Below are 21,714 nucleotides of genomic sequence, written 5' to 3'. Positions count from 1 at the left end.
AATTAAAGCACGTTCGTAAACCGAAACAAATCTAGCAATTAACTAGTCAATTTTGATGTACCGCTAGGTTTTTGTTCCGACTTTCGATACGAAAGTAACGGAATATTTGTGCTCGGGGTGGGTTTTTTTTTCTTCAGACAAATTTCGACTTTTTTTGACGGAATTTTTTTTTATCATTCAAAAAGTATTGTTGTCCTGAGCTCAAATTTGAAAAGATATTTCAACTGTGATCCTTTTTCGTAAAGTTATGGGGGTTTAAAGATTGCCATTTTGGCCAATTTGGGAGAATTAACGCGCGATATATTTCGCGCTATTAACGCGTAAGCGGAGAGTTAATCCGTCTTAAAATTGTTCCAAATTGGGTAAAATAAGCTTATTTGCCATAATTGATTGGTTACAAGGAGCTAAATCTATCTTTTTGTACTTTAAATGGCGTGTGGGGGGATGATTTGAATAAAAAATTTCAAATTAAAAAAAAAATTTTTTTTAAATTTTATTACATTTAATTTTTTAATGTTATTACTGCTCCATAAAACCAAAAAAAAGGCAATCGGAACATTCAGGGCTTTGCCCTGATACGAGCAGTCTTGGTTTTGTTTATTGTCTTCGTCATTTTTTTTGTTTTAACAATGTACAGTCAAAATTGGTTTCTGGACGCAGATGTTACTACACTACAAGCTCTTGTTTAAAAAGACAAAGTGCAAACTCTCCAAAAAAGTCTGAATAGTGTCCATATTTGGCTTGATGATGATCAATAAATGAATTAACTTTGAATCCAGACAAAACAAGAACAATGCTCTTCCCAAAAATCATTAAAAATCCAAAAACGAAACTATCCGAAAGAAAAAACGAAAACGTTGAGCAATGAAGTCATTGTAGATAGCTTTAATTACAAATTAGGATGTGAAAAACATGGCAAACAGCTTCAAATTAATCTAATTGTATTACCTACTTAGGTTGTGTTTACAAGGAAATCGATTGATTAAATTGTGTGAATGTTCAATCTTTGTTAAGCCAATGGGGCAAAACGACGTGCTTCTTCATGCTGCTACTGAAAAAAGCAAACAATTTTTTTGAAACAACTTAAAAATTGTTTAATCAAAGTTTGCTTTTTCGAGCAACGCAGTGAGTCAATCAAGAAAACTAGAAATCAAAAACCACTTTTTGCCTTCAAAAAACTCTATTTGTATGAACTACTGAAACTTTCAACTAAAAAGGTGAGAAGGAACTGACCTTCAGTTTTTTTAATTAAATATTTTAGTTTCGCTGAACTTACTAAGATTGAGACAAGAATACTGAGAACTCAAAATTTTGTCCTTGATCTAAAAAAGCATTCAAAAGTTTCACTTCAGGCTAGGATAATAAGACTAATGTTTTCTCATAGCTGAGTTTTTTTGAATAGGTTTTTTTTTTAAATAAAACAAGACTGCTCGTATCAGGGCGAAGCCTTGAATGTTCCGACTGCCTTTTAAGGTTTATGGAGCAGTAATAACATTAAAAAATTCAATGAAATAAAACAAAAAAATTTTTTTTTTCTAAAATTTGAAATTTTTTAATGAAAATCATCCCCCCACACGCCATATAAAGTACAAAAGGATAGATTTCGCTCCTCGTAACAAACCAATTATGGCAATTAAACTTCTTTCAACCAAGTTGGAACGATTTCTAAGACAGATTAACTCTCCGCTTACGCGTTAATAGCGCGAAATATATCGCGCGTTAATTGTCCCAAATTGGCCAAAATGGCAATCTTTAAATCCCGTAACTTTACGAAAAATGATCACAGGTGAAATATCTTTTCAAATTTGATCTCAGGACAACAATACCTTTCGAATGATATAAAACAATTCCGTCAAAAATGGCTAGTTAAAAAGTCGAAATTTGTCTGAAGAAAAAAGTCCACCCGAGCACAAATGTTCTGTCACTTTCGTTACGAAAGTCGGAACAAAAAACTAAAACACATCCAAAAACATAGGTCCTTCTCTGTATCGGCGGGTGGACTAATAAGATTAATTGAAGACCGGTTCTTCAAAATTCCATGCTACAACCACAGCAGTTTGTTTACATGATTAATCATTTATTTTTAAAACTTTATTACAATTTAATTTGAACTCGGCAGTCGATCGCTGTGCAGAAAAAAAAGAATGTGCTGCTCAATTGTTGTTGCTAACGTTCAAAAAAATTGTTGAGTTTGATTGCAAAAGAAAACACTGATGGCTTAATTCATTTTCTTACTTTGAGAGTAAAATTAATGGTAAACAACGTATTTCAAACGCATAAGTTCATGCTTTTTGTTTTGCACTCCACCTCGCAATTCAGAAGAAACTTTCAACTTGAACTCAATAAGGGCAAAAAATCAGAATGAGGTCACACTGTTAAAAATGGGAAAAAATGGAAAAAACTTGGAAAGAATTTATTAAGATTATTTATGATTATGGTTATGATTTTTTTTTGCGTAAAAGCACTCTTCTGACCTGCTGGAACGGAACAAAGGCATTTATGTTTCATTTGGGTCGAATAACAGAAAAGGCTCACGCATTTTTTCTGAAATAAGCTTCTGGTTTCAAACTTTTTCTCCTTTTTTGGCAGTGAATTAAATCAGATCGCTTTTTTACAGTACTGAGCCAGTTTGTAGAATGGCTGGCTTATCTAGCGCCCTGTTTCCTCCAGCCCACCAGCCCAGGGAGTTATAACTGAATAAAAAACCATCGCTCTTGCCTATCTTGACTACTAACCACCAATTTAATTGAACTCGGGACCTCTCTCCTTTCTCCTCATTTTCCCTTGACAGGTAGTTAGTTATCTTCCACGTGTCACTATGCCACAAAAATGCAAAACCAACTGTCCGTCCAATTAACCGAAAGGTATCAAAGCCCAAGTAGCCTATAAACAAAGATCGTAACTCATAAAATAAGTTGTTTTCAGGCTTTTAATCAGGAGTTAATTTATAATTTGCACTTACACCCAAAGCTTTGAGAAAGTCATTTGACCATATGTTATATACAAATTAACTTAATTCTTGATTAAAAAAAAACTCACAATCTTTTTATATGACAGCAACGAAGGTTAGTAAGGAAGGTTTGTAATATTAAGTTGGTCGCTTCTACCATTTTTGTATTTTTCTATCGGAAATTTATTCGACCTCAAATTGATTATCATAAAATATCTACGTTTTGAGTTCTCTGCCCGTTATCTTTTCTCAATCATAAATGATTTTTCCACATAAGCACCTTTCGTTCAAAACCCGCAACTACAGTAGCATATAACTTTTTATATCAAATCAGGAGACTTTTTTCAAATCAACTTTTCACCGGGCTGCCTGAGTGAAAAGAAACCATGGAATTGCATTGTCTTCCGTTCCCCTTGTCTCTGATTACAGCCCGGGGCTTTTTCCACTTTTACCTTGCAAACTCCAAAGCCAACAAAATTGGATCGCTAGTTAGTTAATTAACTACCTAATCATATTTGAAGTCTTAAATCTGAAAATAAAACAAAAAATGATGTATTTATTTTAAATGTCAACGTCATCTTAATGGCTCTTGAATAACAATCATGAAACTGTTAAATTTATTCCATATTTTCCTCTTCTGTTTCAGAAGATTTCATCGGAAACTTTGGGAGCTCTCATTTTGCTGCGGATTATCAAGATAGACAATTTTCATCTCGAGTACGCGTTGTGAAATCATCGAGTTAAGAAATCATTTTGGAAAGTGGATTAAAAACTCTCTATTTTCTTCTTGCGCTTACGGACTCCCATTAATGAAGTTTATGACAAGAAGTTATTATTTTATGGGCAAATCTCTTCCTGAAGAGGGCTTTGCATCTCGTTAACTTCATATTCACGTGGAGTTACAATTTTGAAACAGCAGTCAGTTATATTTCTACTTTTACATTTCTCTATTTTTCTATTACCTAATGCAATTCCCTTCATTTTTCCATTCATCCATGAATGTTTATTGAAGTCGTCGAATATCTCTAGAGCTTTCACTCAGCGAAATTGGACCGAAAAAAGAAGCGCCAATTTATCAATCTCAACTCAATACTATTTGCAGGGGTAGATAAAAAACAGCGGGCAAATCTCTAGGCGAAGTTGCCTTCAAAAAACCCTACCGGTGCATATTGAAAAGAAGACGTGCCCTGTACAAAAAATTTTAAATCGAGGAGTTATTAATATTTAAAACTCCATAGAAAAAAAAATAAAGCTTCGTTTTTTCTCGCAATTCTATTAGGTTATTTGACGGAATAAAAAATATACCATCCTGTTATAAACAGTTTATAACCAATACCATATTTATTTGTGCTGATTAGGCTGCCGCCTGAGACTATTATCTTTATCAATTGAGGTCAGTGTCGCGTTTATTTTCAATATAATCTTACTTTTTATCGTTCAGTTCCAGCCCAACGCCTCATTTCCAAGTTAGACCCGTTGGTACCAGTGAGTATAGCGTGGGTTTTTCCCATATCGCTATCTTGATCCAGCCACTTCAGTATTTTCTAGCCCAGAAAAATAAACGTCTGTATAACATAACATTCGCTGAAATAAAGCACCATCTAAAGGTATATATGTACACCACTACACTACACCTTGAAAAAAAATACCAATTGAAATATTGATTGTATTTAGAGTTGGTGGAAAAGTGAGATATTAACTTCGTTTAATTTGCTGATAGATAAAACAATTATACCAATACACTGCGCTGTACGATACTCTTTACGTACTGATATTGGTCATTCCTTCTTAAAAAAATAGACATTTGAAAAAATTGCGTATCGGAAAGTTTTGATCTCGTTTTTTTTTAATCGGATGTCATATTGCTATAAATTACTGTTCATAAAAGTACCAATTAGCTCAAATAACAGGTACAGAAATGTACACAAGACGTTAATCTTGTTATCAAGTCAACTTTATGGCTGGTTTATGTTCGATCAAATCCCAGGCAGCCATCTGAGCCTTAGGATTTAAAGGGACGAAAAGAACGATTTGATTATTTTACATCATCTAATCCCGCTTATTGGTGCTGCTCCCTCTTTTCCTGCCATTTTCCAGTTTCGACCTCACATTACACGATGACACTTGTCAGCCTATTCGTCGCTGTTATGACATGGTGGACGATAGCGACAGGACAATTCGACCCTCAGCCACGTGAGTGAAAAACGTATTACTTAATATTTTTCTTTGAAAAATTTCCGTCTGATTTAGAAGTTTTTTCAATCGTTTGTTGATTTAATTGAAAGAAGTTTTTCTAGGTTGATTTAATTGGAAAACTCTTCTTGGCTTAAAATTGTCGAACGTTTGAGTTTTGATGTTTCTTTCTATCAATATTGTCGCTTTCAGACTTTCAATTAGCCAAATTAGTCTCGATGAGTCAAAATCAGAAACAATTCACACACATCAGATATTCCAGACAACAAATTTACCGCGTTAAGATTAAAATAAAACTAAATAACCAAAAAAAAACTAAAAAAAAAACTTTTTCAAACCTAATTAATTGAAACAGTCAATTTAGAGCCAAACTCAACGTCGACTTTCCTTAACATAAAAAGCTTGAGAGATGTGATGTAAACCTGTAAAGAAAGCTTAAAAAAGTTTGTTGTAGTGGAGAGGACGTACATCCTGTCTGGTCCTCAGAGGTGGGAGGGGTCAGTGAACAAGCCAGTGTCCCTTAACTGCGAGGCCTTCATTCCCAGGAATAACATCATTCAGGGGGGCGTGCAGGTGCAGGAGATGCGCTGGATGTACAAGGCCTCTGGCGCTCAGAAGTTCCAAGAGGTGCAACAGTCTGCAAGTCGCACCAACAAGTAAGAAGTCGTGTTCCCACCCTGCACTCGAAAAAAAAGACAAAATAATTGAGATTTCGTTAAAGCAAAGGGTGGAGTTAGAAATGTGCGCGGGCACTGTATAACCTTAACCGCTGGCTCTTCTAACGTTTCTCCCTCATCTGCACTTTTTATATTCTTAACTAGTTTTTTGCACCTGTTCCAATTGTCATGAAAATAGAAAACTGGGTGTATGTGGTTTTATTGCCAAAAAACAAACCCACTTTTTTCAAACTGTACATCCTCGTAGAGTTATTAGAATTACCGCAAAATTGATGTTAATATCCGGAAGAAGGTGCAGCGAGGATAGACATCGGATTTTCAATAAACTGAATATCTTTTGACCTTTTTCGACAATCCAAGCCGTCTTAAGATACCGAAAAATCCCAATTTCAACAAAATTTTTACTATCGATATCAATACGTCGAAATAGATATCAAAAAGTCAGAGCATAAACCGATTTCGTGTGGTGTACCGCAAGGCTCAGTTTTAGGACCTCTTCTTTTTCTTATGTATATCAATCATTCAACATTGTCTTGCAAAGAAGGTGAGACTGTTTTGTTTGCAGACGATACTACAATTTTAATTTTCCATGCTGACAAAATGGACAATGACATTTTTGTTGAAAATATGGAAATCTGCGAAAACTGGTTTGAAAAAAGTTGCGTAACCATCAAAGAGTCAAAATTACACTATATGAATTTGAACTTTGGGATAAAAAAATATGTTGAGTTGGAAACTTTCCAAAGAAAACACGAGTCAAATGGTTGCAAAATACTTAGATATTTTGATTGAAAAAAAATTATCGTACAATTATCATACTAAAAAAATGCAGCAAAATTAGCAGAACTTTGTGGTGGTCTTTACAAGGCTAGACATTATTTGTTAAAGAAACAAATCATATATATTTTTTAAAAATTCCTATCCTAGAAGTGAAATACAATATGGTATAATGGTATATGGTTGCACATACAAAGGTCATTTGGGCAAAATTTTCAAAAAAAAAATAACCAGGGCAAACAAAAATTTCAATCCTTTTGTGAAATCATAATTGAAAATGGCATGCTTTCAGCTTTTGAATTGTTTTGCAGTAAAATATTTAAAACCCTGTTCAAGTCAACAAAAACAGCATGAGACATATTGATTTTGAATTAGGCAAATTAAACAAACGCATTGAAATAGGCAAATTGAATTAAACAAACGCATATCAAACACGTAATAGAGCCAGAGGCATTTTGGCATCTATTTCACGTCAGACTAATAATATGGAGAAGTCCCAGACACGTTTCCTTATAATATAGCAAACAATTTTTTGCAGAAAAATTTCCTTATGCCCTTAAACCTTGAAAAAATTGATATCAAAACTTCAAATGGAAAACCTCGTCAATTATTGATTTTTTTTTCAATTTAGCTCCCGCTTGTTGAGTAGTACTTAATAATTTACTAAATACGTGGTAACTTAATTCAAACTTCAAAGTTATCTGCTCGGCCTAAAAATGCCAAAAATGACGTTTTGGAAGTTAAAATGAGCACGCGCTTCCCCCCTAACTCTTTGGTGTTTATCCGCTGAATCTTAGGAAAGTTTTCAGGGCTGTTTGACTCTGAACATTCAAAAGGAGAACATTTGGCAGGTCAGGGGTCGAATCCCGGAGGTCGACACTAGCCCCCATAAATCTTTTCCTGACCCCAACCCATCCTCGTGATTTCGACGCTTTTGCCCACTAGTTTACTAGTTGGTTTTCGACTGACGCCTATCGTTATTTTTTCATAGGCGTGGGCAATTGCCGACTTTGTAACAAAGTAACACCAAACGATTTTTGTTGTAGATTGTTTGCGTAGTAAATATAACAGAGGTGTAACACGCTAGACTTTCAGAATTTTTTTAAAACGAACTAGTTTCTGCTGAACTTTGTTATTTTTTGTTACAGGGTCACCATCTTCACTACCAACTACAACGACAAAGCCCAGACCAAATCATCCCGACTGGAGTTCGAACGGGTGCAGGGGGGCAATGCGGGCGAGTACAAGTGCACGGTGGGGGGAGGAGTGACTTATGGGGGAGCAGAGAGCGAGATTGCACTCGTTCGAATCAGTGAGCATATCATTTTATGTTTAAACACATAGTGTCAGGCATAGCAATCGCAACCGCCTATAACACACATTAAAGTGATTCTGTTTTTTTTAGCTTATTTTTTGGTTTCATCTAGTAAATTAGTGATACTCTGTCTAGACGGTAGACTTAAAATCTCTATCAAAATCAGTTGAATTTAAATTAGGAACAATCCAGGAAAAAACCAGCATTTTTTAAGCTAGTAACCCGTTTACTTGAGACAAATTTCCCTGATGCTGTTAATACCATCCATTCCTTTGGATCGGTCGCGTTCCTCGAATGAAAGGTTAGATAATTAGTAACACCGCCCATTTAATTTGATTTATTCCAATATGTCCATTTTAATTTAAGCATCGGGCGTTTTAATTTGAGAACTGGTTATCGAGCACCATCAGTAAATGCATCTGGCATTTAACATAAAGGTTCAACCTAATTTCAAACGGGCGAATAACCAATTTTTTTCATCGCAGTTCACTTTAGCCTGAGCTTACCTTACCCATTGCAAAAATCGATGTTAATACAAGAACAACTATGATTGATTTTTTGCCTCTCAATAGAAAAAAAGCACCAGTCTTTTAGTAAAGGTCAGCCACTTAATAGCTAACAGGCTGTCAAGAAAGTGCTCTTGCCATTTTTCGTCTTTCAAAAGCACCCAAGGCCTTGTTAAGTTTTTTACATGTTACGGACAATTTTTTATCATGTCACGCTGGTAATATTTTAAAAGGGAATTGGTTTGACGTGTAATAGCAATTTTTACGTCACAGCCTCTTCTAAGCTGCAAATGGTTTCAAGTCTGCATACTCGTGAAGAAATCAGAAATTTTTGTTCTGATTTTCTGAACAATGAGCATGAGCAAATCAATTTCCTAATTAGTTATGGAATTAAAAGAGCTCAGAAATTTTGTTTTCTGTTCCTTTTTTTGCAATAGTATTTTTCCTCGTTTCATTCTTTTTTGCCGGAAGTTTTATTCATTATCTTTACTTTTATAACTAAAAATGCTTTGCTTTAAATTCTATCGCCTAAAAGCAAACGTAATTGGCTTTGAAAAGCGTGAAAGGAAACTTCCACTTTTTGATGAATTTGAACAATTGTTTTTTAGTTGACAATTTTTAGCTAAGTAAACCTCACGTCATTTTTTCATTTTTATAAAATTATGCTGGGCTATAAAAGGACCGAGTTGGTTAACTCATAGAGTAATTTCGGATAGGGTACACCGTCTGCTCGTCACGCTATCTTATTTTCGGCCGGATAGATTCGTGCAACTTCTTAGTCTAATACCGATCCTAATCTTACTCTTATACTATCTAGTCTCAGGTTGTTTAACTAGTCTCTGCTAGGCTCAATAGATCTAGGGTATACTGGTTTATTGCGGCTGCTGAAGTGATCGGGAGAGTCCAACTAATTTCTAAGTTAAATTCAAATCTCTCTGGTGCTGAAATTACAAGTAACTTCAGCACTTACAAATAAGTGGGTTGTTAGTTAGATGGATCATGATTGGTTAATATTAAATACTTTATATTGGTAAAATATCTAAATTATCCAATCATAAAATGTAGTCTAGATCAGGTTCCACCCATCCGGGTTTTACAGAGTTTTTTAGAATAGTTCTTCTGCAATTCGAAGGATGGATGATGGAAGTTGGTGTTTGGCGAACATCTTATTTCTTCTGTTTCCTTTTTGTTAAAGAAGTTCCAGGAAGCTGGAGTTAGAGACATAAGACGTTGTGTCTTCTAGTGACAACGACTAAGTCTTCGCAACAAACTCAAATCTGATTTCAGAATGGTTGGCTATGTCAGGTTTTTCTGTTCTGCGTGGAGAACTTCTTTTGTGTCTGATCTAGTTTGGGAATGGCGTGGAGATTGTGCGTGGAGGGGATGCCTGGTTACTCGGATCTGTACGTATACTTGAACATCGAGGTGGTCATTGGTCTAGTTCAATGAAGTCCTTTTCTGCGAAGTCAAGTCGTACTCTAAATCCTTTGAGTTGTGATTGTGAGTGGCATATCGATTGTGGTTGGTCATTCTCTCTCGAGTGTAGTGGGGTCGTTTTGTCTTTAGATGTTCGTCCTTGGTGTTGTATTCTGATCTATGTATTGCATAATGTAATTTACATTTTATAAAACATTTATTAGTTTAATATTTTTTAATTATGATTTTAGTTAGTTGTTTTCACAAAAGCTTTTTGTTTTAGTTCGGTTATTTTGAAGAGTTACTCACACTTGAGTAGCTCTTATTAAAAATAGAGGTGTGGTCACAAAGCGTGGATGTAGCGCGGTGGGTTAGGCCGGCTATAGAGCATGCTCAGGACGTCCTTCCTGGTGGGTTAGGCCAGGAATGGGAGTATGATTTCATGCGGTTCTTGTGAGGGGTCCTGTTATGTGACAACGTTTTATGTTGGGTTTGTTGTGGTTTTTCTTATGTCTTGTTGGTTATGTCCTTTTTCCAAAAAGTAAATTGTTCGTGGTATGGGTTTGTCTTTCGACTTTTTTGTGTTTTATTATTTCTTTCTTAGACTTTATAATAGTCTTCAAAAGAATAAATTATCCAGTTTTAAACTGGGTTAATCCGGTTTGGGTACCGTTGGTTTCCTTTTCTTAGTCATGCTGTTATTCTATGATTTGTGGTATTTAGTAAGCTGCGTTGGTTAGTTTTGTTTAGTATATGATTCCTTTCCAACCGGGTTAAAGGAAAGTTTGAAACATGTTATTATATGTTAGAGTTGTTGAGTGTGAAAACTTGAAACTGAAATTCATTATTTTAAACAATTCTTCGTGGGCGAGCTGTGCGAGTGTGGATAGAATTTCTGTGCGAATGAATGAAAATATCAAAAGGTTAGTACTGCATTTGCATTTTATTAATTTACTGCATAGAATTTGGAAATTTACTGCTAGTTATGGGGGAATTTTAAGTTACAAATTTTCATCATAATTAGATTTACTGCTTGTGGGGAAAATTTTAGAAATGAATTTACTGCATTGGTATTAAATTTATAAATTTATAAGTGTAAGAGATTAATAGAAATGTTGAAATCTGTTTGATGAAATTTGCGATCTTTATTTGTCTTTTGTGGTTTTTGTAGGTGATCGTCGGATAAAGGCTAAAAATCTAAAGAAAACATGAATAAAGTATGGTGAGTTTTTTAATATTTTAATTAGTTAGTAATATTCATTTAATTCATACTTACCTGTTAGTCGTCGGGGAAAAAACCGTGGGGGAAGATGTCGTGAATTAGTTCTGAAGTTGTTAGTAGTTTAGCTAAGATGCGGATGATATTTTTAGTCTGAAGCAGTGGCCAAAGCAATTGAAGTGCCTTAATAGTGGTTAGTTCTTCAGTGCCAACTGCAAACTCATAAGGTGTGTTTTGGATTAGATTATATAATTTGTGATTGAATTTAGTGTTGTGGATGAATTCTAAAATTGGGATTTCTATGGGTTGTACAAACTCGTGCGGGATAAGGAAGGGTCGGGATTCTTCGGCGTTGAAGGTCTTGGTGATGGGACAGAAGATGTACATTTGGGTTATGGGATCATAATTGCGAAGAATACCATGAAGGTTAGTATCTTTAATGCAATATGTGAAATTTAGGAAAAATGGTGAAGTGTATTTGGAATTAATGAATTGAAAGCGATGGTGTGGTTGTCTAGAGGGTGTGTGTAGGTCAAAGTGATTTTGGATGAAGCGATAATAACTATATGTGTGGGTTTGTTTAGTGCGCAACATAATATCGTGTGAGCAGTGCAAATCTCTTTCGTGTGGTGCAAGGAAATGAAAGGTTAGTGAAAATATTTGGAAGCGTTCTTTAAAACTTTCGTATGCTTGTGTGTCTGTTAGTGCTTCTGAAATAATGTGATCAAACTTTCGGTCGAAGATGTTTAGTGTAAATATATATGGTGTCTTGATGAAAAATTTCTCGGTAATTTGTGGATTAGCGAAGCGATCGTCGTCTAAGAATTGATCTTGGTTAGCTCTGATGATGTTGTGATCATAGTATTCGAGTGTATATTCGTTAGCTCTAGGTGCAGTGTGTGTTTTTAGTGATTTTTTATATCCAACGTAAGTAAATTGTCTAGCGGTTAGTGGTGTAGTGAGTCGATATAGCATGTCCGTATTTCGCTCTATATCGATGTGAGTGTTAGATAAAGGTAAGCAAAGAGGGTTAGTAAAATGATAATATGAGGTCCAAGAGAGAGTGGGCATTAAAACGTATTCATCTACAAAGTTGCGTGTTTCGTTAGTGTCGTGGGGGGTGTTTAAGGTGTATTGTGGGAATGAGGGTAAGGTGATGGCTAAAAATTCTTTTGTGTTAGTATGCTTGGGGTGGTTGATGTATTCACGGGCTGTTCCTGGTTTTGCTGGGAAAGGATGGTTGGGGAACTTTCTTTTAAAAGTGCGGTAAGCTCTATTAGTGTTGAGTGAAGATTCAGTTGATGTGGATGATGGTGCTAATGATTCAGTATAATTTGAAGAGGGTGTAGGGGTAGGGGGATTGGATGAATTTATAGTGGAGGAGATTTGGTTTATGGTTGGGGTATTAAGGTGGTAGGGTTGTTGTTGAAGGGTAATAAAATTATCTAGCTCTGGGGAGATTCGGGGGGTGTCTGGAGAATGAGATGATTGGTCAGAATGGTATGAGGAGTAGGTTGGGGTAACTTGGGAAGCATAAGAGGGTGTGGGAGTGATTGGGTCAGGGTTATTGGATAATATGGGTTGAAAAGGGGGTTGAGAAAAATTAGAAGAGTTATGAAAATTATTGGATGGGGATGGTTCTGAGTCGGCAAATTCATCGGGGGTTTCAATATTCGGGTTATTGAGTTGTGAGATGGAATATAAAACTGAGATGTGTGAATTAGTGTCGGAATTCATGCCTGATGTTACATTACTAGGTGAAAAATCGGGTGGCGGAAAAGCAAAAAGTGGTATTATTGGGATTGGAGAGGTAAGATTGGTTGGGTGGGAATTTGATCGGTGTAGTGATCCAAGTTGGCGGCTCATCGTGGGCTAAAAAAATGATTATTTTGAGACTGAAAAGCGGTGGTATGGGGTTGTTCAATAATTTGTTCATAAGTATTATCATCTTGTGACTGGTGTGTCATTATATGTTGGATGGGACTTTGTGATGTGGTGAGTCGAAAATTTGGATTATGTGTGATGGCTAAATTTCGAAAATTTCGTGGGACTAGGGATAGTGGATGGTTATTTGGTAGGGGTGGTAATTGTGGTGCCGTTGGCGTTATGTCTACATTGTTATGTTCTTCGTCGTATGTATTTTGTCGTGTTGCTATTTTTGTGTTATATTCTTTTATTTGTGCGTCTAAAAGAATTTTGTTTATAGATGTAGAAAAGATTCCAAAAAATCCTGCAAAGAGTATGCGTGCTACGCTTGCTTGTCTGTTTACTTGTGTGTGTATAGCACATGTGTTGTAGATTCCTTTTAAAAGTGAGAAAAGAAATCCAATAAAGTTAAACATTGCGTATAAAATAGTCAATTTTTCTAAGATGTAGTAGGGCCATCCTAGAAAATCGAGGATCTCATTTTTGAGTGTAACAAAGCTAAAAATGTTAATTGGTGATATATCTTGGGGACGGTATTTTTCACCGTTTAGATATATATAATCTTTAATGTCTTTAAAATATCCGCTATAGTCTTGCGTGTAGATATCGGCAAATCCTGCGGTTTCTGCAAGTTTGCGTAAATTTTGGTCTATTGATTGTCTTTGTATAGTGTCCATTTGTGTTAATAATTCTTGGAATTGTTGTGTTCTAATGTGATGTTGAATATCTGATTTTGAATAGATTCCTATTGATTGTAAGTCTATATTTGGGTTTCGAGCAATAGCGCGAATGCTTTCTGGTGAAAATTTTTTGAGTGATTGCATTAATGTGGGATATGGAGTGAGAAGATAATATTTATTTTCATCAGGGTTTAGTTGTACTACATTGTGGCTGTTTTCTGATCCACATGGGACTGCGGTATCCCAGAAATAGGTTCTTCGTGAAAGTGTATCCACGAAATGTACTTTATTCTTATAAAAGATAGGGATTCTTTTATAACATCTTTTATCTTCAAAAACGTATAGTGGTGATATTTTTTTAGTACAAGTGTAAAACCATAAGATGTTTCCTTCATAGTCTAAAAAATTTGATCTATTTCCAGATAATAAGTATCCTGCATAGGGTATTTTTAATACTGCTAGTGCAAGTGATTGTAATATTTGTGTTCGTTCTAATTCGCATAGTTGGTGTAGTGTTTCTAATACGGAGAGTGACATTTCTTGAAAAATTCGGCTAATTGTATAATCTAGTTTCATATCTAAATGAATATCATAGTGGATATTACCGAAATATGTAGTATTCATTAGTGATAATTCTTGTAAGCGTGTGCTTCTGGTGTCATGGGGTTTTAGATGTCCACCAGGTTGTCCGTTGCTTTTTTCAAAATTAACTGGTATATAGGATGTTCCTTCGTTTGGAGGATGACCTGTGGCATATGGGTCGATTTTTACTTTTCCAGTGGTCATGTCGAATCCTTTTTCGTATTCAACTAATATTTCAGAGTATTGTGTTCTGTGAAGTGGATTCCTGTATTTACATGCAAGTTCTGTTTCTTGATATATTTGAAAACGTGTCAATTTATTTTCTATATTGTCTATGTTTCTAAAATTAGAACTTAGTTTTCGTGATGGATGGACTTGTTCATATGGAATTGATTGTATAAAATATTTTTCGTGAAATTTTATCATACGAGCGTGTATTTTTGCTACTTGAAATGTTGTACATGTATCTTCGGGGAACCAAACAATTGTTGCTTGTGTTCTCGTTGTAGGGTCGCAATAACCTTGATCATTTTTACAAGGTAATCGGATTCCTTGATAGATCATTGTATTATCTGATAAATCTCGTGTTAGTTGTATTTTTTCGAGTTGTATTTTCCAATCAAAAAACATTATTTCTTGGTATCCTTTATTTTTTGTGTCTGCTTTGCAGTTTGATGGGTCATTTATACCAATGTGTGGTATCCAATGTTTATCGTGTAGGTCATAGGTTAATCGTCCGTGTGCGCCGTTATACGGGTATTTTTCGTCTAGTTTTATATGTCCTTGGTGTCTTTCAAGTTGTGATTGATGTACAGAGTCTGGAAAAACTTGAAAATTAACTAACTTTCTTTGGGAGTTTTTATTCCGTGTGATGTTTAGTCTAAGTAATTCATTTTTACAATCGTCGGGATTGAGATGTAAAAGACGTTCTATATTACTTTGATAGAATGATTCATGGTCAAGTCGGTTTTTGTTTCCGTTCGAGACTTGTGAACAATGTACTTTCTTTTCGGAAAATGTTGCTGTGAATTTATAACCTGTAACTGTTGTTGCTCGGGCTTTTGAATAGAGTGTTGCTATTACATCTGTGGTTTCTATAGCTTGTGGTTCTGTTTCACATTGTGATACTTGATTTATTGCATATTTATGTAGTGTTTTTTGTTCATTTTCTTCACAATCGTAATGTGTTACTAATAAATCTTGTGGTCCTGTACGAGGGGAAGGGTTTATGTTTTGATTTGAGATTACTAGAAAAAGGAGTTGGAGAAAAATTAATAATTTTAGAATATACATGTGTATGATAATCCTGAGTATGGATTATAAAATGTAATGTAGCCAATTGTGTTTTTGGTATATCTGTCGTATTTGTATATTACTTCAGTAGTTATAAACGGTGGTGGTAGTGATTGAGCTGTTATGTTAGGTGGATTTAATGGGTAGGGATGTTGGGTAATATTATTTAACTTAACTGTGATTTCAAACTTTAATTGTAAACTGTTTTGTTGGAGTATTTGAATATTGTGATCACGGATATCGTTGTGAATATCTTGGCGATATTGTAATCTATTAAGTGCCCAGTTATGAAGGCGGTTACTTTCTTGATGTTGTCCAAATAGTGGTGGAGGTGCTGTAAATGTATTCCAATCTAGTCTTAAAGGAATATTTATTGATGATTGTTCTCGATATCTGGCGTCGAGATTATTTGGAAAATTTAAGTTAAAAGGTGGTGGTGAAATCTGGCTTATTGATGGTGTTGATGGTAGTGATAATGTTTCTGGTAGTGATGAGGATGTTGTTGTATCCGTAGAAATATCTATGGGGTCATTGACTAAATTTGGTTCACCTTGTGTAAATGAATGTGTAGTCCAATATGGAAATCGTGATGTTTGGTTTGTGGGGTTGAAAGGATTTTCACGTATTTGCTCAGATGTTGGTGTTGAACCTAAGTAATCTGATGGTAGGCTTGAGGTGCTACGTTGTGAAAGAAGCGTAGGGGTTTCTGGTAATATACCAATGGGGTTTTCTGGAGTGTTTTGTGATGGGGATTGAGGTATATCAAAATGAACTCGGGGAGTTTGAAGATTTCTGTTTCGTCGAGGATGTATAATTTGTCTATTTATTTCGACTGTATTTTGGTTTTGACTAGAATTTCTTATTCTACTTAGTTCTTGTGGTAGTGTTGGGTATAGGTTATATGTTGGTTCGCTTAAAAGTGCTTGTCGTTGAACTGGTTCTAGTGGTTCTGATAAACGAGCATGTCGTTCTTCAAAAGTGTATGGATTGTCTTGAAAAGAAATTCGTGTAGATGTTTGAGGATTTTGAGTAGTTGAAGGTGGTGTTTGGTTATCTTGGGATGATGTCGGTGAAGACTGATTCTGTGACTGTTGGGTAGCAATTTTTGATGGATTTTTGAATGGTTACTTTAGTGGGAAGGTTTATGTTTATTATAGTATTCTTCCAAAAAAAGAATTAGAAGGATTGTTGCTAGGGCAAATGTGAAGATTGCTTTCTTTATACATTTACATATTGTCAAAATGAGGGATGATAAAAATGTTATGAAAATTACAAACAATAAAAAAATATCGGTTCTACTGAAAATTGTTCGTATCATTTAGACAAGTTATATGACTCGTACCTGTGGATGTAATCAAGGGTTTTGGAAAGTTGGAGGAATAGTTCGAGTATAGTGTAGAAAATTAAAAAAATGTTACAAAAAATGATTAGGATTATTAGAAAAGATTCAAGTATATCAAAAAGAAATATTATAAAGGTTTCAAGTATTGTAAAAAAATGTTTAAGATTTATGAGTATTTGAGTAACTGATTGAGAGAAGAGCATTTAAGAAATGATCTCTTGGTCGAATATTTTTTGCTGTTTGAGGCGATTTTCTAGTGTGGTCGGATTATTTATTAGTTTTTTGACAAGTGGGTTGAGTTTTGTAAAAAATTGTTGGGGCAATTTTCATGGTGACTGGGAGGTCGTCTTTTTCTTTATTTTTGTTTGTCAAATGATCCGGGGTATGGTGAGATTTTTATACTTTAGGCTAATTAAAATGTTCATTTTGTTACTTTAGGCTAAGTTAACAAATTTGCTTTGGGGGTATTCGTGGTCTGAGTTGGGGAAATATTGTTGATCTTTGGGTTATTAGATAAGGGAGGGGTACGGTATTATGGTGATATTTATTTTAGTTGTCAAGTTGGAGTGGTTTGCTTATTTTTGACCTGGAGGTCGTAAAGTTATAGTTATAGATGTGCCTGGAGTTCTATATGATTCGTCTTAATTGGTCTTAGTTTGAGTTAGAGAAAGTGACGGATTGGATGAATCCTATTGGTCTATTTTGAACTAGAATTATTACGTACTTGTCAGCATGTTATTTTGAAAAATGTAAATGAAAAATGTTTCGGAGGTTTCAAGATTGTGAAGCAAATGTTAAAATTACTTTTGAAATTCCACTTTCTTTAAAATTTTAGATTGGGGGATGAATATTTTATAGTTTTTACGTGGTTGATTTCGGAGTCTTGTTGTTTTTCTATTTTCTGATTTGTCGATTTGTTCTTGGGGTATTATTTGTTCGGTCATTTTTCTATTTTTTCTTTGTTTTGGAGATTCTTTATGGTTTTGTGTATTGTTTTTGGTGGCGGTTGGTTTTGTGTTTTGATTTTCGGTGGGGTTATCATTTTGTTCTGTGTTTTTCAGATGTGGTTCATTTTGAATGATTTTTAATCCTGTGAAAGAATATAATTGAGTTAATTCGCGGAGTGCGTATTCTTTTGGGTAATAAGGTAATAGGTTGTTTCGATGTTGAACGATTTCTTTTTTGTTTGAGTCGGTAATTTTATATGTGACATCAGTGGGTTTTGCAATTATTTGGTATGGTCCTTTTCGAAGGGGTTGTAATTTTTTAGAAATTCCTTTTTGAGTATTAAAATTAGGTATTAAAACAAATGTTCCAATTTTTAATTCGGAGGCTGGTGTAAAACGTGAATTGATTTGTTCATTAATGTTTTGTCTTTGTAATAACTTTTTTGTTATTTTTTGATAAATTTCATTGTGTTTTTTATCTCTATTTAGAATCCATTCGGTGTGTGTACCGGAGGCTAGTTTAAGAATTTGTGGGTGATGAAAATGATCTTCATCGTGTGTATGTAAAGGTAGGTTATAACAAATTGAGTCTTTATTTGGTTGACAATAACCTTGTGCGTTTTTATGAGAATTTGCTGTAAACATTATTGGTTTGCGTGGCTTTTGGTTAAAAACCATTTCGTATGGTGACATTCCTAAAGTTGTCGTAATTTGTGAATTATACGCTAAGGGAAATAATTTTACATCTGCTGACCATTCGGTATATTTTGTATCATTTCCGTTGATGATACATCTAAGATATTCTTGTAATGAACGGTTCATACCTTCGACTAAGCCGTTTGTCCAAGGTGCATGAGATGTACGTGGTTTGTGTTTAATGTTATATAAATGACATAGTGTGATAATTTCATTATTTATGAATTCTGTACCGTTGTCTGTAACTAAAATTTCTGGTAGTCCGAATTTTGCTATCCAGTGTTCATAGAGTGTTGTGTAAGCGTAATAAGCGTTACAATGTGGTACTGGGTTAAGTGCTACATAATGTGTAAATGCGTCAACAATTACCATAATGTAGGAGTTTCCTTCTGATGAGGGTGAAATTGGTCCTTTAGTATCAAATGAGATACGATGATTAAAGTACAAACTTTGTCCTTTAAAATCTTGTTTTTGTGCTATTTGTTTTTGATTTGGGTAAGGTTTATTTAGTTGACATACTATACAGTCATTGCATAGTACTTTTATCCAAATTGGTGCATTTGGGAAATAAAAGTTTTGTATAAAATTTGAATATGTTTTCTCTGATCCAGAGTGTCCTTTAATATTTTGTGTATGTGAAATATTAAAAGCTATAAGAATCATACTTAAAGGGAGACATGGAACTGTAGATTCATTCAGGTTATACTCTAAAAGGTCTGTATTTTCGTTAATTGTTGTGTTGTTAAATTTGCGAAAGTATCGGAGGAGTGTTTTGTTTCCTAGAATGGTTGAATCTGCTTTGATAGGTTTAGTTTTATATTTGTGCCATGATTTCAGTTGTCGAATTACTGGGTCAAGGTTTTGATATTGTTTCAGTGTTGAAATTGTAATTATTTCTGTTGGGGGGAGAAAAATGTTTTTGATTTCTAATTTAGATAAGGGTATTGTATCAAGTGGGTCGTGAAGGTCAAAAACTTGATTTATTGTGTATTTTGAATCATTTGTTTGTGGTCCTGATAAATTTATTTTATCAGTTAAATCTTCTTTTTCAATTAGTGGAAAATGGTCTTTCTTAGGCGGGTGTTGTTTTGTTCGTTTTTGTTGGGTGTTATTTTTTATCCATTGAGAATATGGGATTGGTTTGAAGGTTGATGTTCCAAGTAAATCAACTTCATAATGATTATTTTGACAATCTAAATAAAGTGGGAAATGTTGTAAACTATTTATTTGTGATTGTTCAATATCAGTTTTTACTGCATATTTGCATTCCAATCGGGGTGATGTTTCGTTTTCTGCAAGGTAGAATTTTATGTTTTTGGGTATTTCAACTGTTGTTTTTCGTGTAAGTAATTCAGGTGGTGTATTTCGACTTAAGGTGTCTGGTAATGCAAGATTTTTTCCTGCAGTCCAAACTATATGTAAGTTTGGAAATTTCATTAGAATTAGTTGAAATCTGTAAACTCGGTGGTTTGGGTTAGATTTTTGTGTAAAGAGAAAGATGATTGGTTTATGGTCTGTGAATAGAACTGTTGGATGTTTTGATCCAAGTATCAGAAATTCATATTCTGTCAGTGTATATATTATGGCTGTACATTCTCTCATTAGAGTTGAGAGTCGTAGCTCTGCTTGAGTGAATAATCGAGAATTTGCTGATATGAGGTTCATTTTATTTGTACCATTATGTGATTGTAATAGTGCTGCACCGATGCCAAAGTTCGAAGCATCGCACATTGCATAAAATGGTTGATTTGAATCTGGAATTGTGTTTGAAATTTGTTCAGTTAAAAGTTTCTTTACTTCTTCAAATCGTGTTTGATGTTCTGTGTTCCATTCAAAATTATTTTGTTGTCTAAGGATGTTATAAAATGGTCGTAGATATAATTGCATTTTATAAACATATTTACTTAAAAAGTTTAACATTCCAAGAAATTCTTGGATTTTCTTTTTATTTGTTGGTGGTTGAAGTTTTTGCATAGCGTCAATGCGTGATTTCAATGGAGTGATTGTTTTTCTTTCTATATTATGTCCTAAGAATTTAACTCTTGTCAAAAAGAAGTGTGATTTATCGGGGGCGGCCTTCAGATTTTCGTTCTGAAGTATTTGGTGATATTTTTCTAAAACATTGAACATCTCGTCTTTTGTTTGTGATTGCATAAAAACATCGTCTAAATAGGTGATTGCGTTTTTCTTGAGTATTAGTGGTCTAAAAATTTTGCTCATAAAAGCTGAAAATGCTGCTGGTCCTATGGATATTCCATAGAATAAGCGGTTGAATTCATATTGTTGGTTTCCGATAACAAATTGTGTTAAACGTCGTGATTGTTCATCTAGTGGCATTTGATTGTATGCACTATTCATATCGGCGGTTGTAAAGTATTTGCCGTTTATTTTTGTTAAAATAACTTGTATTGGTTCAATGGGCCAATTACATTTTGATTCATCTATGAGTGAATTGAGGTATCTAGCGTCGAGAACGATTTTTAATGATTCTCCTTTAGCTAGAATGATAACGGGGTTGATAAATGTGTTGCCTTTTGGTTGTTCTTCTTTATTAACTGGTGATATAATGTTGTATTGTTCTAAAATATCGAGTAATCTGTTCACTTTATCATGTAAGTGGATTGGTACTTTACTTGCTCTCTGTTTTTTGAAAACTGCGTCTGGTTTTAACGGGAGATGTAGTGATGAACTGATTTTTCCAACATCGAATTTTGATGTTGCATAGACTGATGAATATTTAATTAGCTGTTTGGCTAATTTTTCGAATTCGTCTTGTGTTATTTGTGAATGTTGGAAATTAAACATTGTTAAAAATTTTTGTTGGTCCTCTGTGTAGTTACTTATGTTGAATGTAGGTTTGAAATATGGAGTTTTTGTGAAATAATCCGTATTTCTGTTTTCGTTACTTATTATATTATTTATAGATAATTCTTCATTAAGAATTGTAGATTGGCAAATATCTAGTAATTGGAGTATATTATTTACGCGATAGGCTTTTTCGTGTATTGGTGATATTGTAGCGTTGGTTTCACAATATCCTAAAAGTCCTAAAGGTAATGTTACTTGGTAAGGTGTGTTGTTATAGACATGTAAGGAAATGATATCGGAATTCGAATTTTTCAAATATTTTATGGATGAGATTGTGATTTTGAAAAATTTGTGAATAGGTTTGAATTCAAATTCTGACATATTAAA

The 21,714-nt window shown here is 34.3% G+C and overlaps 1 protein-coding gene across 9 annotated transcripts in view; it reads left to right on the top strand.

Annotated features, from left to right (window-relative positions):
- LOC134850527 (uncharacterized) overlaps nt 1-21,714 on the top strand; it is a 58,422-nt gene that overhangs the window by 13,800 nt on the left and 22,908 nt on the right. For all 9 annotated transcript variants that reach the window (XR_010164201.1, XM_063866608.1, XM_063866607.1 and 6 more), the window contains 3 exons: nt 3,597-5,143; nt 5,598-5,799; nt 7,746-7,909. Coding sequence is in view for 8 of the 9 variants with exons in the window: in XM_063866608.1 (XP_063722678.1) it covers nt 5,068-5,143; nt 5,598-5,799; nt 7,746-7,909 (442 nt within the window). In the remaining variant the exon portion in view is untranslated. The remainder of the gene's footprint in view (nt 1-3,596; nt 5,144-5,597; nt 5,800-7,745; nt 7,910-21,714) is intronic.

The sequence above is a fragment of the Symsagittifera roscoffensis genome, chromosome 1 (assembly GCF_963678635.1).
Source record: "Symsagittifera roscoffensis chromosome 1, txSymRosc1.1, whole genome shotgun sequence".
NCBI lineage: Eukaryota > Metazoa > Xenacoelomorpha > Acoela > Convolutidae > Symsagittifera > Symsagittifera roscoffensis.
The sequence above is the reverse complement of the archived record's forward strand: the minus strand, read 5'-3'. Positions and strand labels throughout refer to the sequence as shown.